Source organism: Mustelus asterias, chromosome 8, assembly GCF_964213995.1.
Source record: "Mustelus asterias chromosome 8, sMusAst1.hap1.1, whole genome shotgun sequence".
NCBI lineage: Eukaryota > Metazoa > Chordata > Chondrichthyes > Carcharhiniformes > Triakidae > Mustelus > Mustelus asterias.
The window spans coordinates 120,451,778-120,472,015 of record NC_135808.1 but is presented as its reverse complement, the minus strand read 5'-3'; the positions used below and the strand labels follow the sequence as shown (position 1 = coordinate 120,472,015).

At 49.1% G+C, this 20,238-nt stretch overlaps 1 protein-coding gene across 3 annotated transcripts in view; it reads right to left on the bottom strand.

The window, feature by feature from the left end:
• Window positions 1-20,238, bottom strand: part of bcar3 (BCAR3 adaptor protein, NSP family member) — a 219,848-nt gene that overhangs the window by 11,495 nt on the left and 188,115 nt on the right. For all 3 annotated transcript variants that reach the window (XM_078218856.1, XM_078218857.1, XM_078218858.1), the window contains 4 exons: window positions 19,170-19,615; window positions 16,950-17,050; window positions 13,794-14,503; window positions 2,290-2,405 (listed from right to left, as the gene is read on the bottom strand). In XM_078218856.1, coding sequence (XP_078074982.1) covers window positions 2,290-2,405; window positions 13,794-14,503; window positions 16,950-17,050; window positions 19,170-19,615 — 1,373 coding nt within the window. The remainder of the gene's footprint in view (window positions 1-2,289; window positions 2,406-13,793; window positions 14,504-16,949; window positions 17,051-19,169; window positions 19,616-20,238) is intronic.

Genomic DNA, 20,238 nt, shown 5'->3' with positions numbered 1-20,238 from the left:
CTGCTGAGACCCGCGCCCCTTGCTGTGACCCGCACCCCCTGCTGAGACCCGCGCCCCCTGCTGTGACCCGTGCCCCCTGCTGTGACCCGCACCCCCTGCTGAGACCCGCGCCCCTTGCTGAGACCCGCGCCCTCTGCTGCGACCCGCGTCCTCTGCTGAGACCCGCGCCCTCTGCTGAGACCCGCGCCCCCTGCTGAGACCCGCGCCCCCTGCTGAGACCCGCGCCCCCTGCTGAGACCCGCGCCCCTTGCTGAGACCCGCGCCCCTTGCTGAGACCCGCGCCCTCTGCTGCGACCCGCGTCCTCTGCTGCGACCCGCACCCCCTGCTGAGACCCGCGCCCCCTGCTGAGACCCGCGCCCCCTGCTGAGACCCGCGCCCTCTGCTGCGACCTGCGTCCTCTGCTGAGACCCGCGCCCTCTGCTGAGACCCGCGCCCTCTGCTGAGACCCGCGCCCTCTGCTGAGACCCGCGCCCCCTGCTGAGACCCGCGCCCCCTGCTGAGACCCGCGCCCCCTGCTGAGACCCGCGCCCCTTGCTGAGACCCGTGCCCCCTGCTGAGACCCGCGCCCCCTGCTGTGACCCGTGCCCCTTGCTGTGACCCGCACCCCCTGCTGAGACCCGCGCCCCTTGCTGAGACCCGCGCCCTCTGCTGAGACCCGCGTCCTCGGCTGAGACCCGCGCCCTCTGCTGAGACCCGTGCCCCTTGCTGAGACCCGTGCCCTCTGCTGAGACCGCGCCCCCTGCTGAGACCCGCGCCCCCTGCTGAGACCCGCGCCCTCTGCTGAGACCCGCGCCCTCTGCTGAGACCCGCGTCCTCTGCTGAGACCCGTGCCCCTTGCTGAGACCCGTGCCCTCTGCTGAGACCCGCGTCCTCTGCTGAGACCCGTGCCCCCTGCTGAGACCCGTGCCCCTTGCTGAGACCCGTGCCCCCTGCTGAGACCCGTGCCCCTTGCTGAGACCCGCGCCCCTTGCTGAGACCCGCGCCCTCTGCTGAGACCCGTGCCCCCTGCTGAGACCCGTGCCCCTTGCTGAGACCCGCGCCCCCTGCTGAGACCCGCGCCCCCTGCTGAGACCCGCGCCCCCTGCTGAGACCCGCGCCCCCTGCTGAGACCCGTGCCCCCTGCTGAGACCCGTGCCCCTTGCTGAGACCCGCGCCCTCTGCTGAGACCCGCGCCCCCTGCTGAGACCCGCGCCCCCTGCTGAGACCCGCGCCCCCTGCTGAGACCCGCGCCCCCTGCTGAGACCCGCGCCCCCTGCTGAGACCCGCGCCCCCTGCTGAGACCCGCGCCCCCTGCTGAGACCCGCGCCCCCTGCTGAGACCCGTGCCCCCTGCTGAGACCCGTGCCCCTTGCTGAGACCCGCGCCCTCTGCTGAGACCCGCGCCCCCTGCTGAGACCTGCGCCCCCTGCTGAGACCCGCGCCCCCTGCTGAGACCCGCGCCCTCTGCTGAGACCCGCGCCCCCTGCTGAGACCTCCCAACACAGAATCAAATGCTTTCCGCAAGTTGGAATTTCCTCTTCTGTGCTATTGTGGGAACTCTAACAGGACTCGACAGGGTAGATGCAGGGAGGATGTTCCCGATGGTGGGGGAGTCCAGAATCAGGGGTCACAGTCTGAGGATTCAGGGTCGACCATTTAGGACGGAGATGAGGAGACATTTCTTCACCCAGAGAGTGGTGAGCCTGTGGAATTCATTCCCACAGAAAGTAGTTGATGCCAAAACATTGAATGTATTCAAGAGGCGGCTGGATACAGCACTTGGGGTGAATGGGATCAAAGGTTATGGGGAGAAAGCAGGATTAGGCTGTTGAGTTGGACGATCAGCCATGATCGTGATGAATGACGGAGCAGGCTCGAAGGGCCGAATGGCCTTCTACTACTCCTATCTACTACGTTTCTATGTTGCAGTCGCAGTTTCCAACAGGCGGTGGTGAGGAGCAGGAATCCTGGCTTCACCACCCCCCCAACCCTCAACCTCCCTCCTCTCCCCAGCCAACCCATTAGCACTGAGGCCAGATATAACACACACACGCATGTGTACCCTCTGCTGCCACAGTGGTGAAGCCCAGTGGACTCCACACAGGACAGTGGTGAAAGCTGTTCCCTTCTCCAAGGACTCAATCCCACAACCAGCAGCGTATCCAGCGACTGAACCAACAAGGAGGGAAAGGAAGGGAGATTTTAATTAGCGTCAGTCCTCCCCATGCCTCCCCTCGGCACCGTGCTGCAGTTTTGTAATGTGTCCTGGTGTTACAGTGTCCTGTATAAACAGTGCATGGGACTGTTTACCTTTCTGTGAGATCGAGGCGCAGTTGGTGCCCATGGGGCAGTGTAATAAGCTCCAGGCCGGAACTCACTCCCATCTGCTGCTTCACTTCTTCACACACATTAAGTATCCTAGCAACCTGCAAAAGTACAAAAGTTCAAATTTATTATTTGTAGTGCGGAAATTGCCGTTTTATTAAAAAGGTTCGTTTTTCAAGTGCAGGGACTGGAAGACTAATTACATTAGAGCTGAAATACAGCCAAGCCTGACCACTGCCACTGTCAATAACCTCACTTCCAAACTCACTGCCCGGGCACGGAATGAGAGAGCAATGCGCGGGTTTTAAAAAACAAACACATTCCAAAATATCGCTTATCCTGCGGCAACAGGGGAAACTGTGAAAACACACACACGGCAACCCAGGTGGGGGGAACTGGCTATGTATAAACTAATGTCTGACACTGGGATTTCAATTATCCTTCAACTGCTGTTTTTCAGTAACCAGTCCAAAAGAACAAACAATTCAAACATTTGTTCTTGAAATGATTTACACTAACGTACCGTCACTTGGGGGGAAAGAGATCCAAGCATGCTAATGGAATAATGTATCACTGGGTCTTACTGCACTAGTTCCAGCTCATAGGTACTGGGCCTCTTATAATCCAGGCCTCACATCTTACTCCTTTCAGGTTAAGCAGTGTTTCACTTGCATCTCCTTCACATTGGTGCACTGTGCTCACTGCTCCCAATGCGGCCTCCACTACACTGGAGACTGGGTGACCGCTTTGTGAAACCCCTTCACTCAATCCTCAAGCACGACCCCCAGCCTTCCTATTGCCGTCACAATTCACCACCGCGCTCTCACGTTCACATGTCGGCCTTTGGGCTGCTGCAACGCTCCAGTGAAGCCCAACACAAACTGCAGGAGCAACACACCTTCCGAATGGGCACCTCTGAACTTATCATTCAGTTCAACTGCAGACCATGAACTAACTCTCCCTCCTCTCCACTCTGACTTCTTTCATCTTACTTTTTTCCCCAACCCCTCCTCAGCATCTGTAACTTGTTCTGAAGTTTTGCTTTCACAGAGTGCTGACCCTAATGTTTGCACATTCTGCTCTCTTACCTTTATGCCACTATTAGCATCTTCTTTAGTCTTTAACACTGTCATTAACACTCCCTTTGTCTTGTGGCCATGACATCTTTGCCAATCTCTCCGGAGCTCCCACCTATTCTGCTCCATCTCCTCTCTTTCACGATATAAAATTTAACGTTTCTACCTCTCTTCAGCTCTGAAGAGTCAGAGAATCATAGAATCCTACAGTGCAGAAGGAGGCCATTCAGCCCATCGAGTCTGCACCCGACCACAATCTCACCCAGCCCCTATCCCCATAACCCCATGCGTTTTACCCCAGTTAGTCCCCCTGACACTAAGGGATAATTTAGCACGGCCAATCCACCTAACCCGCACATCTTTGGGCCGTGGGAGGAAACCGGAGCACCCGGAGGAAACCCACGCAGACACGGAGAATGTGCAAACTCCACACAGACAGTGATCCAAGCCAGGAATCGAACCCTGGTCCCTGGCGTGCTAACCACTGTGCTGCCTGAGTCATATGGATCTGAAACATTAACTCTCTTTCTCTCTCCACAGATGCTTCCAGACCTGCTGTGTTTTTCCAGCATTTTCAGTTTTTATCTTACTGCTCAGGGTCCTTTCCGCTACACTAACTACATGTAGCTCGGTTTCAATAAGCAATTTACCTCAGCATTCACTCAGGACTCTTTCATAATGGGTGGAGTCCCATCACCTCAACTCTCAGAAAGCCAATGGGCTTCTTCTGAAGGGCACTCGCTCTTTGCTTCATAGGCAAATGAGGCATTCAATTTGTACACAGCAAGCTCCCACACACGTGATCAATGATCACTTCAAATGTCAGCCCTGGTGGTTGAAAGGTCATGAATCCAGCAGGAGTGTTCCTGCTGTGAAATCACAATCCGTGAATGTCCAACTGAATGAGAAGATGGTGCGTTAACATCCTCTGTTAACACAACACTCTCTCAGCGTTGCAGTGAAGTGTCAGCACACATTTTATATTCAGCTCACCGGGAGGCGATGGTGGTATTATCGCTACACTATTAACCCAGAAACCCAGCGAATGTTCTGGGGCCCCGGGTTCGAATCCCACCACGGCAGCTGGTGGAATTTGAATTCAATAAAAAATACCTGGAATTAAGAATCTACTGGTGACCATGGAACCATTGGTGATTGTCGGAAAAACCCATCTGGTTCCCTTTAGGGAAGGAAATCTGCTGTCCTTATCCGGTCTGGCCTACATGTGACTCCAGAGCCACAGCAATGCGGTTGATTCTCAACTGCCCTCGGGCAACTAGGGATGGGCAATAAATGCTGGCCAGCCAGCAACACCCATGTCCAATGAATGAATAAGAATAAGACTGGGGTCGTGAACCTAGAACCTCTCGACTTATAGACACAAATACTATCACGAAAAACAAGTTGCGACATATTGGCACAAATACTCCATCAGTTTGTAGCTCAAAGTGTCCTCGACTAATGAGTTCGTATTCATCATTGTTAGAACTCATGTTAATAAGAAATTATATTTTAACATGCTATTCAATGGGTTCCCACAGGAACTGGGAGCTCCACAGATTAATCTGGCCATTGTCACAATGCTGATAGTGGGATCATAAGAACATAAGAACATAAGAAATAGGAGCAGGAGTAGGCCATCTAGCCCCTCGAGCCTGCCCCGCCATTCAATAAGATCATGGCTGATCTGACGTGGATCAGTACCACTTACCCGCCTGATCCCCATAACCCTTAATTCCCTTACCGATCAGGAATCCATCCATCCGCGCTTTAAACATATTCAGCGAGGTAGCCTCCACCACCTCAGTGGGCAGAGAATTCCAGAGATTCACCACCCTCTGGGAGAAGAAGTTCCTCCTCAACTCTGTCTTAAACCAACCCCCCTTTATTTTGAGGCTGTGTCCTCGAGTTTTAACTTCCTTACTAAGTGGAAAGAATCTCTCCACCTCGACCCTATCCAGCCCCCGCATTATCTTATAAGTCCCCATAAGATCCCCCCTCATCCTTCTAAACTCCAACGAGTACAAACCCAATCTCCTCAGCCTCTCCTCATAATCCAAACCCCTCATCATGCTGTGCACATATTAGCTGCCGGGATTCTACTGTAGCTGCATTTCAGGGATACATCATTGGATGTAAAGCACTTTGCAACGTCCTTGGGTTCTGAAAGGCACATTATAAAAGCAAGGCTGTCTCTCCTTAACATAGTTTCAGTTTGTGTAGCTTGTAATCTGTGAGAGGTGACGTCTGTGCAGTACAGTTTGACATTGCAGCCGTACTGGAACAGTGGGAAGGACATTCTCTTTGAAATAGAACATCTTTGCAAAGGAACATTATGCTAAAGTCCAGGTTACAACACAAGGTTGTGCTGCATTAGTTCCACATTCGCTGCTTGCATTCAGCGCTGTTATTTTCCTGCAACGTCAGTGGTCGAGGTGGGCATAACATAAACTGCAAGTACTTCAGCGCAGATAAACCTCAATCTGATACAATGGCAGAACAAAGTTCTGCGGCAAAGTGGCACACTGCTGTCTCGCCGCGCCCAGGACCTGGGTTTGAGGGGCAGGAATCACTTGTTCAGATTCACAACAGCTGGACCAGTTTAATACTGCTTTGATTCCCGTGCTCCCCGTTCTGCTTTGATTATAATGGCACAGTGGTTAGCACTGCTGCCTCACAGCGCCAGGCACCCGAGTTCAACTCCAGCCTCGAGTCAACTGGAGTCTGCATGTTCTCCCCGTGTCTGCGTGGGCTTCCTCCAGGTGCCCCGGTTTCCTCCCACAATCCAAAGATGCGCAGGTTAGGTGCATTGGCCATGCTAAATTGTCCCTTAGCATTAGGGGGACTAGCCAGGGTAAATACATGGGGTTACGGAGATAGGACCTGGGTGTCAGTGCCAAATGGCCTCTTTCTGGACCGTAGGGATTCTATGATCCTATGAAAGTGGAAGGGCTGAATCCCAGTTAGGCGGTTCAATTCTAGGAGAAATAGCGAGCGGTTGGCAGCAAATTGCTGAGAATTTGTGCTGTGGTTTGAAGTTAGAATGTGATGTTGGGTCAGTGCACAATATCTTAAAGCATTCATTATCAATTTGCCATTTGAGTGAAAGCATTCATCTGTTGATTTTAAATAGGTCAGCACCTCTATTTAAATAACATTAAGCACTCGTGCAATTATCACCATGAGAGTAGTTTGCAGGCTTTGATTTTCAAAGCTGTATATCAAAGTGTGAATAGATGAACGCTGGCAATGATTATCCACAGAGACGTGGGACATCCTGGCTTTGTGCCTGTTAGTGTGGAATGAGCGATAGTGAACTGGCCACCTCCCTGAATGGAAATAAAAATGAGGAGGGATGCAAAACAGGTTACCGACTCGCCGTCACCCATTTCACACTGGGTCCAAACACTGAGAGAAATGGATATTGCCCCAGACTGTGGCAGCACAGAGAATTTCACCCGGGTGACTCTTGGAGTAGTTGATGAAAATTGTACGTTAGCACTTGGGAGTTACATCAGGAGCACTGGCACCAGGATTTGTGCCCAAAATTAAACTTGTACCGACAATTCGATCCATTCTGTAACTTGCTTTCTACATCTGGAAGTCTGAAATTTCCCACTTCCTCCTTCCGGAGACGATTTTCAGGGATTTGCTCAATTTTGTGCCAGTTGATGTTCCCACCCATTGGATATTCTCCTGTGTGGGTGGCCATGTTGTTACAATATACAAATTAAGCAAATATCTTACCCAGTATTTCGGCATCGTGTAAGCCCGTCTATCCCTGGTTGACACAGTAAATGTCATTTAAAATTGATGTGGTCCCAGGATCCATCCTGGCTACTGACCGACCCCATCACAGGTGGGCACTTGGCAAAATTCTGCCAATAATCTGTATGGCAGGGAAATGGGCTGGGTTCAGGGGGTCCGTCACTGAGAGCCAGTGGCTTCAGTTTAGAGCTGCCCACGGGCTTTGTGGAAGATTGCAGCCCCGAAACTTACAGGATACTGTGAGGCCTGGATAGAGTGGACGTAGAGAGGGTGTTTCCACTCATGGGAAAAACTAGAACCAGAGGGCACAACCTCAGGCTAAAGGGACGATCCTTTAAAACAGGGATGAGGAGGAATTTCTTCAGCCAGCGAGTGGTGAATCTGTGGAACTCTTTGCCGCAGAAGGCTGTGGAGGCCACATCATTGAGTGTCTTTAAGACAGAGATAGATAGGTTCTTGATTAATAAGGGGATCAGGGGATATGGGGAAAAGGCAGGAGAATGGGGATGAGAAAAGTATCAGCTGTGATTGAATGGCGGAGCAGACTCGATGGGCCGAGTGGCCTAATTCTGCTCCTGCGTCTTATGGTCTTCGATTGTGTGAGTCGGGTCTTGCATGGGGTCAGATTGCTGGCCTGTGCCGATTTCAGTGACCTTGCTAAGGATGACAGTGTGGGCACAACAGTTGTCTCTCTGCCTCTGGTGACAGCCAGTGCCCGGCGAGCTCTGTTCCAAGGGTGTGAGCATGTAAGTCAGCAGAGAGCAGGATTGCCGCTGCCCAGGGTTCATTCAGCAGTTTCCTGGTGGAAATTCTGGAATATTCCAGCCATGGCTATTCTTCTGGACAACACACAATTTTTTTCTTATTCATTTGTGGGACATGGGTGTCGCTGGCTGGGCCAGCATTTATTGCCCATCCCTAGTTATAAGAACATAAGAAATAGGAGCAGGAGTAGGCCATCTAGCCCCTCGAGCCTGCCCCGCCATTCAATAAGATCATGGCTGATCTGAAGTGGATCAGTTCCACTTCGCAGGGCAGTTGCGAGTCAACCACATTGCTGTGGCTCTGGAATCACAGGTAGGCCAGACCAGGTAAGGATGGCAGATTTCCTTCCCTAAAGGACATGAGTGAACCAGATGGGTTTTTCTGAATATCGTTTCATGGTCCTCAGTACATTCTTAATTCCAGATATTTTTTACTGAATTCAATATTCACCATCTGTCATGGGATTCGGACTCTGGGTCCCCAGAACATTAGCAGAGTTTCTGGATTAATAGTCTAGCGATAATACCACTAAGCCATCACCTCCCCTTCAAAAAACAAAATCTACAATGCTGCTCACCGGAACTGACAGATTCTTTTTTAAAAATCACTGTAGTTCTTCTGAGGAACATCCGACATCTCGCGATAATCTTGGCACCGGTCTTTCAATGACCCAGTTCAGTTTTTGAGCAGTTTAAAAAATAATTCATTCCACAAGTTCAAACAGCTGGGAATGTTTTCTCAAACGGACCCTCGCTCGAGCACAGGAACTTGTTCCACTGTTTCAGCACTAACAGTAATTATCGAGAGTCGCATCATTTACTAAAGCACCAGCCACTGAACATGTGGATTTCAGTTTACTGGCAACACAACCACAGGGTCGTCCTTCCAAACCACTGCTCGGGAAAGGGATGGAGTGGGAGCTCGGATCAGGTAACCAGCAGTCGATGGGCTCTTGGGTCCCTGAACTCACCGCCCCTGCCAATGCTCGTTTTCTGTTGGGAACATGTTATTAATAAAAACAGCCTCTTTTCAATCATCTGTTTCTCCCAACTCGACATTTCAGTGGGAGGAATGGGCAGTAGTTGGATATTAAACAGGAAAATGCTGGAAAATCACGGCAGGCCTGACATCTGTGGAGCATCTGTGGAGAGAGAGTAGAGCCAGAGCTCTGATGAAGGGTCATCCAGACTCGAAACGTTGGCTCTATTCTCTATCCACAGATGCTGTCAGGCCTGCTGAGATTTTCCAGCATTTTTCTGTTTTTGTTTGAGATTCCAGCATCCGCAGTATTTTGTGCTCATCGTAGATGGATATTGTTCGGTTCACAACATGTCAAGGGCACCAGTATCTGCATTAAGAGATCATCTTTATTGCTGAAAACGTCCTGAGAATCTTAGTCGCTGAAACTGATCATGGAGCTATTTGTGACACTAAAATTACTATAAATATCACAGTTTCAAAGATGAATATATATAAATACCTCTCTCCCTTCTATGGAGAAGTGGCAAGTATTCACCACTCACTGCCTGTGGGCCTGACTAACTCCTTATTCTGACAGTAGATTGCTGTTAGATTTTATCAACTCCAAATGCCAGCCACATTACCAGGAGCTGTGTAAGATTTACCTATTCCCTATTCAGGAAGCAGCAATCCATTATCTGCAGAAATCTCACTTTGACAGGACGCTGTGGGAGGAAAGGTCCTGTTGGTAATGTGGACTGCACAATCTTTTCAAATAGATTTACACCGTCTACTGGAGAAGGGAATGATTTACTCTGGGGTTTCCTGCATTGATGTGGTGATTGTCCCAAAAAAAACCTCACAAATAAAATGGATGCACTCTGGTGTGCAGGGAAACTGGCCTTTAAAAATACAGCGTGCACATTTCAGGGATGGAAGTAACCAGGTAAGCAACAAGCGTTGTTACACTCGCCCACCTGACTCTCAGGTAACCTCACCACACGTTTCATCAATTTGCGGGACCCTCGAGGACAATCAGCAGGAACAAGGCAGCAGTGTGTGGCAGTACAAGGCAGCAGTGCGTGGCAGTACAAGGCAGCAGTGCGTGGCAGTACAAGGCAGCAGTGCGTGGCAGTACAAGGCAGCAGTGCGTGGCAGTACAAGGCAGCAGTGCGTGGCAGTACAAGGCAGCAGTGCGTGGCAGTACAAGGCAGCAGTGCGTGGCAGTACAAGGCAGCAGTGCGTGGCAGTACAAGGCAGCAGTGTGTGGCAGTACAAGGCAGCAGTGCGTGGCAGTACAAGGCAGCAGTGCGTGGCAGTACAAGGCAGCAGTGCGTGGCAGTACAAGGCAGCAGTGCGTGGCAGTACAAGGCAGCAGTGCGTGGCAGTACAAGGCAGCAGTGCGTGGCAGTACAAGGCAGCAGTGTGTGGCAGTACAAGGCAGCAGTGCGTGGCAGTACAAGGCAGCAGTGTGTGGCAGTACAAGGCAGCAGTGTGTGGCAGTACAAGGCAGCAGTGCGTGGCAGTACAAGGCAGCAGTGCGTGGCAGTACAAGGCAGCAGTGCGTGGCAGTACAAGGCAGCAGTGCGTGGCAGTACAAGGCAGCAGTGCGTGGCAGCACAAGGCAGCAGTGCGTGGCAGGCAGCACACGCAAAGGAGACTGAATTTCTCATCTCGTCAGAGAAAATGGAAGGAATGACTCCAGAATGTCTGTGCCAATCTTCAGTCATATAAACTGGAGGGAGGAGGCACTTGGACTGAGGCAATAAAGAAGGCAAATGGTATGTTGGCCTTCATAACGAGAGGATTTGAGTATAGGGATAGAGATGTTTTACTGCAATTGTATAGGGCGTTGGTGAGGCCAGGCCTGGAGCATTGTGTGCAGTTTTGGTGTCCTTATCTGAGAAGAGTGTCCTTGCTATAGACGGAGTACAGCGAAAGTTTACCAGGCTGATTCCTGAGATGGCAGGCCTTTCATATGAGGAGAGACTAAGTTGTTTAGGATTATATTCACTGGAGTTTAGAAGAGTGAGAGGGGATCTCATAGGAACTTTAAAAATTCTGACAGGGTTGGACAGGGTAGATTCAGAAAGAATATTCCCGAAGATGGGGGAGTCCAGAACGAGGGGGTCATAGTTTGAGGATAAGGGGTAAACCTTTTAGAACTGAGGCGAGGAGAAATTTCTTCACCTAGAGGGTGGTGAATTTGTGGAATTCGCCACCACAGAAAGAAGTTGAGGCCACAACATTGTGCGATTTCAAGAAGAAATTAGATATAGCTCTTGGGCTAAAGGGATCAAGGGATGGAGGGGAAGGTGGGATCAGGATATTGAATTTGATGATCAGCCATTGTCAAAATGAATGGTGGAGCAGGTTCGAAGGGCCGAATGGCCTATTCCTGCTTCTATTTTCTATGTTTCTATGACCCAGTGCCAAATCTCCCACGCCAACCCCTCCCCAGGATTGCAATCCATGTCGCTTCTGACTAACCTTGCTGTAAAAATGTCCTATGCTGTTTACACACGACAAAAGCAGCAAGGAAATTCCCAGCATTAAATATCTGAAACATTTCCTCCACATGCTATATCAATGAGTGTCATTGGTTTTCCCAACACAATATCGTATAGTCACAGGAGCAAAGCAATTGTGTTTAACATTTGCCACCAGCTGCATCATACTCTGAAGGATATTTATAATCAATGCCAGTACTTCTGATACACGTCCAACATTACAATCTGCTGACTTTTGCTGAGGTTCATGTGATGTGGATAAACCCTCCCGAGAAACGGGTTCTCATTTCATTCCAAGAATGAGGCACGGTGGCAGAGTGGTTAGCACTGCTGCCTCACAGCTCCAGGGACCTGGGTTCGATTCCGGTCTCAGGTGTGTCTGTCTGTGTGGAGTTTGCACATTCTCCCCGTATCTGCGTGGGTTTCCTCCGGGTGCTCCGGTTTCCTCCCGCAGTCCAAAGATGTGCGGGTTAGGTTGACTGACATGGTAAATTGTCCCTTAATGCCAGGCGGACTAGCAGGGCAAATATGTGGGGGTTACTGGGACCGGACCTGGGTGGGATTGTGGTCGGTGCAGACTCGATGGGCCGAATGGCCTCCTTCTGCACTGTAGGGATTCTATGATTCTATGAATACAAAGACAGTTTACACGCTTTAATGCTCTTGTGTGTTATGAATGATGTGGCCTGACTAAAAGTGTGACAAATTTGTGCTTTAAGCTCTGTAGGAAATCACACCACTGGAGAAGTTAATGGCTGGAATTCTCTGACCGTCCACGCCCGCTGCTGCTGCCAGCGAGGGTGGAGAATTTGACACTCCGCCAAATCTCCATTCGCTGCAGTGGGACCAGAGAATCCCGCTGTCATGAACAGCAAGAGAATTCCGGCCAATGGATAACAGATAGAATACGCCAGATACACTCTGAAATGACCGGAGCTCAGTGATCTGAAACAATCAACACATTCCCCATTCATCCAACACCCAGAACTCTGCCCCCAAATCTCCACCAACTCCTGTAGTTAGACAGTCACAACCAAGAGCGCTCATCACCATCAGCCAGGAGCTCTTCAGATGGATCAGTTTCAGTCTAAATTATTTAAATGGCATCTTCCTCGTAAGAGTAAAATGAAGGAGATAGTCATCGACTTCAGGAAGCGTAGTGGAGAACATGCTCCTGTCTATGCTCGGGTCACTGTCTGTGTGGAGTTTGCACATTCTCCTCGTGTCTGCGTGGGTTTCCTCCGGGTGCTCCGGTTTCCTCCCACAGTCCAAAGATGTGCAGGTTAGGTTGATTGGCCATGCTAAAATTGCCCCTTAGTGTCCTGGGATGCGTAGGTTAGAGGGATTAGTGGGTAAATATGTGGGGGTAGGGCCTGGGTGGGATTGTGGTCGGTGCAGACTCGATGGGCTGAATGGCCTCCTTCTGCACTGTAGGGTTTCTATGTTTCTACATCAATGGGGACGAAGTACAAATGGTCGAGATCTTCTAGTTTGTACGTGTCCAGATCACCAACAACCTGTCCTGGTCCCCCCATGCTGACACTATAGTTAAGAAAGCCCACCAACGCCTCTACTTTCTCAGAAGACCAAGGAAATTTGCTACAACTTTCACCAACTTCTCCAGATGCACCATAGAAAGCATTCTTTCTGGTTGTATCACAGCTTGGTATGCACTGCCCAAGACCACAAGGAACTACAGAAGGTAGTTTGTAGCCCAATCCAAAGGACAAAGGTAGAATGTAGCCCAATCCATCACGCAAACCAGCCTCCCATCCATTGACTCTGTCTGCACTTCCCGCTGCCTCAGAAAAGCATAATCAAGGACCCTGGACATACTCTCCTCCACCGACATCCGGCAGGAAAAAAATACAAAAGACTGAGGACAGCTTCTTCCCTGCTGCCATCAGACGTTTGAATGGACCTACCTTGCACTAAGTTGACCTTTCTCTACACCCTAGCTATGACCAACACTACATTTGCACTCCTTTCCTTCTCTATGAATGGCATGGTTTGTCTGCTTCGCGTGCAAGAAACAATACTTTTCATTGTATGTTAATACATGTGACAATAAAATCAAATCAAATCAGACCCTTAGTGTAGCCAAGTGCTGGAAAGGTTCAGCAGGTCAGGCATCTGTGGAGATAGAGTTAATGGTGAGTGTAATATGACTTCTTCAGAACGGAAGAGGAGTCATATTGGACTCGAAACCCTAACTCTTGTTTCTCTGTCCACAGAAGCTGCCAGACCTACTGAGCTTTTCCAGCGTTTTGTGTTTTGAATTTGAATTCTCAGTATCCGCAGTATTTTACTGTTACCTTGCTGATTCCCAGGTTGTCGGACGCTACGGACAAACACTTGTAAAGTCAGGTGGAGTTACGCAATGTGTAATTTTTAAAACACAAATTCTTACCTGGCAGTCCACTTTCAGGATGTGCTTGGCAATGGTTGTGGGGTCATTATTCGCAAACAGTTCTTTGACACGTCGGATCACCCAGGTGTCCAGGGGCTTGTTGTCCATGGGAAGCAATTTTGATTTGAAGTCATTTGGCTTAAAGCAGGAGTCAGTCTCAAAGAAAGGTCCAGAGAAGACCAGGTCATTGGCTTCTTCCTCAGCTTCTGCAGGACTGACAAAAAACTGAAACGGGCTCTCGTGCGAAATGCTGAGGACAGACTTGGATCTTTGGAAGGAGATCTTTGGCGCTTCCTCAGTTTTTAATCTTTCTACAAAACTGTCGGACTGGAATAAGTACTGATCTGTCACTGCCTGCTCTACTGAAGCATCATGGTTTAGTTCACAGGAGTAATTGCCCCTTTCCGGGGTAACGGCACCATACCTGCCTCTGTCAGGATCATTCAGTAATGAAGGGGAGTGGGGCATTCTTAGAGAAGGCACCTTGCTGGGCTTCGGGGGTGGCTTGGGACAGAGTTGACTATCAGACCCTCTCAGTGCTTCCCCAACTTGCGATTCCAGAGTGGGGCTTCGGACAAACGTAGGGCTGAGGGTGGGCTCGCTGCCGGTCCTAAACACTGGGGACTTCATGTGTGCGATCCCTTCCATTCTCTTCTGTTGCTGCTGCTGAGGTTGGTGCTGTTGCTGAGGCAGTTGTGGAGCTTTCATTCCTGTACATAGACAAGAGAGGATTAGGGTGCAGTAATAGCCAGTGTGAGTGGGGAGCATTACTAAATTAGAAGGTTGCATCTAAACCTGGGCTATTGCTCCAGTGCAGTACTGAGGGAGTGCTGCACTGTCAGAGGTCTGGTCTAGTGGAGGAGATATTCTGCCCTCTGAGGTGGCCATCATAAAGAAGAGCAAGAGAGCGATTCCCAGTGTCCAGGGCAATATCTGTCCCTCAACCAAAATCATTGCCAAAACAACATTTATGATTTGGTCAGCTCATATTGCGGTTTGTGGGATCTTGCTGTGCGCCTCCTCTATTACAGTGACTACACCACTTATTTAGCTGTAACATGGGAGGTCCTAAGGTTGCAAAAGGTGCTATACAAATGTAGCTTTTTTCTCCTATAGGACATACAGGAATACCCCATATTAAATAGTAGGTACATTCCTGAAAACCGCCACTTAAATCAAAACTGCTCAAAATCGAAGCATGTCTTCCCATTTCAATGTCCATAATATCAGGTTCCCACCCCTGCAATTTCAGCCTCAATATGTAACATAAACACAAAAGTTTTTAAGTTTGTTTATTAGTGTCGCAAGTAGGCTTACATTAACCCTGATAAATGTGAGGTGAGTCATTTTGGTAGGATTAATTTAAATGTGGATTACAGGGTCAAAGGTAAGGTTCTGAAGACTGTGGAGGAACAGAGAGATCTTGGGGTCCATATCCACAGAACTCTAAAGGTTGCCACTCAACTGGATACAGCTGTGAAGAAGGCCTATAGTGTGTTAGCTTTTATTAACAGGGGGTTGGAGTTTAAGAGCTGTGGGGTTATGCTGCAACTGTACAGGACCTTGGTGAGACCACATTTGGAATATTGTGTGCAGTTCTGGTCACCTCACCATAAGAAGGATGTGGAAGCGCTGGAAAGAGTGCAGAGGAGATTTACCAGGATGCTGCCTGGTTTGGAGGGTAGGTCTTATGAGGAAAGGTTGAGGGAGCTAGGGCTGTTCTCTCTGGAGCGGAGGAGATTGAGGGGAGACTTAATAGAGGTTTATAAAATGATGAAGGGGATAGATCGAGTGAACGTTCAAAGACTATTTCCTCGGGTGGATGGAGCTATTACAAGGGGGCATAACTATAGGGTTCATGGTGGGAGATATAGGAAGGATATCAGAGGTAGGTTCTTTACGCAGAGAGTGGTTGGGGTGTGGAATGGACTGCCTGCAGTGATAGTGGAGTCAGACACTTTAGGAACATTTAAGCGGTTATTGGATAGGCACATGGAGCACACCAGGATGATAGGGAGTGGGATAGCTTGTTCTTGGTTTCAGATAAATCTTGGCACAACATCGTGGGCCGAAGGGCCTGTTCTGTGCTGTACTGTTCTCTGTTCTATGTTCTAACACCGCTGAAGTCACTGTGAAAATCCCCTAGTCGCCACACTCCGGCACCTGTTCGGGTACACTGAGGGAGAATTTAGCGCAGCCAATGCCCCTAACCAGCATGTTTTTCGGACTGTGGGAGGAAACCGGAGCACCCGAAGGAAACCCACGCAGACACGGGGAGAACATGCAGAGTGCGCACGGACAGTGGCCCGAGCTGGGAATCGAACCCGTGTCCCTGGCGCTGTGAGGCGGCAGTGCTAACCACTGTGCCACCGAAATAGACAAAACACAATGTAAATAAATCTCCTACATCCTCAGTGATGTTGCAAAGAAACCAAAGAGAACAGGATTTGCTTTTTCCTGATTGCTTGAAAACAAAGCTAGAAAATAGACCCCAACATGTATTCGGCATAATTTTAACAGTTCGATCTCCCCGTGACTCATGCTAACTTGTCTTGTCCCATTGGGGATTGGGGGCGATGTAGAAGAGAGACAAAAAACAAAGCTGATCGTTCGAAAGAATGGGGAAAGGATATTTCTGCTGATTAACCCAGCTGATAACTATGCAGATAGTCACAAAAAAACCTTTTGCATCTGGCTCCCAACCACTTTACACTGGGATGTGGCCAGTAATTTTTTTAACTACTTTAATAACAAAACAACTCTACTTAAAATGGGGAAACTACAAACAAATAACTGGATGATTTAATGTATTAAACACTTGCTCCGCTGTTAGTAAGTATTACAATGACTAGAATCTCAGTATCTATTAGTTTCAGCTGAGCAACATCAGAAGATTAACATTCAACCCCGGAATGATAAAACACCAACGCTTTTTGCACTTCACATGTAGCACAACGCTGAAGGTACAAGCAGCAAGCTTTTCAAGATAGGAACATTCCGGTCGACACTGACCACTTAACACAGCAAGAAATTTGGCAAATGCTGCAGTTATTTTTAAGCATAGGATGGAAAGTATTGAGGTCTTTCAATTCTGGAGTCTAAGAAGAGTTACGCACTGGTGCCGCTGTCTAAAACCACAACCCATTCCAAACTCACCCAAAGGCAGATAGCTTTCCGACTGATGGGTTTTTAGAGGATGTCGTCTATCCTGTACATAGTCCAGACTCGCAGGCTGGCTCCCGCTTTTGTCTTTATTCCTACGGTGACAAAGGACAAAGTTTTTTTTTATTGAAATGTACGTCTGCTGACTGTTTTAAAACTTTTGCCAAACTAGTGCATGGAAACCGCAAGTACTTCTCCGGAGGAGCCTTCCTTTGCTCACATCTGAAGCACTGGGACAGGGCTGAATACAGGCACCTGAAGATGAAAGGGGCCGTTAAGCTGCCTACAAAAACATAAACGGATTGAATCCCCATGATATAGCTGAAGGAATTCAACACAAGGTGTGAAACAAACCCCAGAATGGAAAAGGGGAGAAAACATCATCAATTTAAACTCATACATCCTTGTTTCAAACTGCTACAAATACATTAATCCCCAAGGCCACAGATGGGAAAATGACGCAATTTGAAACTGCTACAACTGGTTTTCAAGGACCAAGGGCAGACAGATTCTGATGGAGGCTGGAAAAGCAGAGAAGCAATGATTAATTTCATTTTAACCAGATTATTCCAAGGATTACACAAGTTTCCTGATACAAGGTTGAATTAGTTACCTGATGGTAAAGAGTTGTGTGGGAAGAGTGCTGGCCATGAATCCTTCCTCCTGTTCACTTAGAATCATAGAATCCCTACAGTGCAGAAGGAGGCCATTTGGCTCATCAAGTCTGCACCGACCCCAATCCCACCCAGGCCCTATCCCCACAACCCCGGGCATTTACCCTAGCTAGTCCCCCTGACACTAAGGGGCAATTTAGCACGGCCAATCCACCTAACCCGCACATCTTTGGACTGTGGGAGGAAACTGGAGCACCCGGAGGAAACCCACACAGACACGGGGAGAACGTGCAAACTCCACACAAACAGTGACCCAAGCCGAGAATTGAACCCGGGTCCCTGGCGCTGTGAGGCGGCAGTGCTAACCACAGTGCCACCCACAGTAATAGCTCACAGTTATATACTCCAATTCAGCAGGATAGTGGACAGCTATCCAATCCCATTTCAACTCCATCCAACTTGATTGTTGTTGCACTTCTTAATGACGTTGGATACAAGGGGACTCGATAGATGGGGTAAAGACCTTTTATCCCTCCCCAACTGATCTACTGATCTTAGCAAAGTTAATATACTATAAATAATATACTTTTCTGTTTAATTTCAATATTTTCCAGCCAGAAGGTTTAAGTCAGAATCAACTGAGGAGCAAGGAAAGTAGGCGATGGGAACTGGTTCTCCCAAATGTCCTGACTGGTTGCTTACTGCTGCTTGTGTCAGTGCGCCTGTATTCCCTCCGTTTCTGCTCGGAGATGTTCCTGAATCTGGGATGAGAGGGGGGCTGGGTGCGAGGGAGATGCGAGTCTGTATGTTTGTCTGTTAAAGTCTTTACTTTGCAAAGCCAAACACAATAAATCCAAACAGGAAACCATTCAAACATCCAACTGTTCCTAGGCAAGACACATTCTTTAAATCAAAAGCTGGTTCCGTGGCTGTGTTTGCAAAAAAAAAACAAGCATACAAAGGTTATTTATCTACTGAATCTGTAAGATTAGCCCCTGTGCCAATCACCGTGGCAAAGTTACGGTGCAGAAACATTCAGCCCATCGTGTCAAAACAAAAGCTGCTAATTTTATTTCCACTTTCCATCAGCTGGTCCGTAGCCTTGCAGGTTACAACACTTCAGATGCAGATTCAGGTACCTCTGAAATATGTTGAGTGTTTCATCCTAAACCATAAATTCAGGCCAAAACGTTGTCTGATTTCAAGAAGAAATTGCATACAGCTCTTGGGGCCAAAGGGATCAAGTGATTTGAGGGAGAAGAGGGGGGATCAGGATATTGAATTCGATGATCAGCCATGATAAAGATGAATGGCGGAGCAGGCTTGAAGGGCCGAATGGCCTACTCCTGCTTCTAGTTTCTAATTCCAGCAATGAATTCCAGACGCCCACGACCCTCTCTAATGTCCTCTCCGATCCTTCAACTGTTCAGGGGACTGTAACACTGAGCTCAAAGGTAGTGTGTCCCTATTCAAAGTAAATTGGCATTGTGCGATGCAACGTAGTTTAACTTTTATACATTGCTGTTAAAACAGAAAGGTATCCACAATATGCATCTTAATCTGCGGCAGTTAATGAATGATTTCCTTCCACGGAACTCACCTCCAGAGGTTTCCTGGGGACAGCAGCCGCTCCTGACTTGGCCCATTTGACACATTCAAGCTCAGTCGCCTCTCTGCGTCCAAGTTTCCGTCAGACGTACTGTAGGAGTGCTGCCTGACCAGAGGAGCTCTTCCGTATTTCTCCTCCATGCACCGGAGCGGGAGGGTCCGATTTATGGGCTGGAAAATGATGGCCCCGATTTGCTCAAAGACAGGCTTGCGATTTCCCACGTAGCACCTGACCAGCGCAGGGATACTGTCGAAGCTCTCCCGCTCAAACTGGTACTGCAGGCGAGTGAAGCCTTCATTCACCCGGACAATCACCTTGTTGATTTTGAAGTGGTGAGGGGCGTCTTTCCACTGACAGGTCAGCACCTGGTTTCCAGGGCTGGAGAGCGAGTCACGGATGAGGAAGTCTCCATCTCTCTGAATTAGAGTCTCGGCAACCTGCAAACATAAACAATTGCCAGTGTGTCTAAGTGGATTCATAAGGCAGCCTGCACATTCATAGGATCTCTGCAGTGCAGAAGGAGGCCATTCGGCCCATCAAGTTTGCACCGACTCTTCAACAAAGCATCTTACCCAGGCCCACCCCTATCCCCATAACCCCTGCTAATTCCCCTAACCGACACACCTTTGGGGCAATATACCTTGGCCAATCCACCTGACCTGCACATCTTTGGACCGTGGGAAGAAACTGGAGGAAACCCACGCAGACACGAGGAGAACATGCAAACCCCACACAGACAGTGACCCATTGAACCCGGATCCCTGGCGCTGTGAGGCAGCAGTGCTAACCACTGTGCCACCGTGCCGCCCTAATTGCTACTTCTCCCAGTGTAACAGCTTGCAATGTTATCCAGTGTTCAGGAAGCTGGCAACTGCTCAAATGTTTGACATACGGCAGTAAGCAAAACCAAATTGAACACTAGGAATAGGAGAAGGCCATTTAGTTCCTCAAGACTGTTCCACAATTGAATTTAATCACGACTGATCTTACCTCAACTCCATTTTCCTGCCTTTGCTCCATTTCTTTTGATAACTTCACCAAATGAAAATTTAGCGCTTGC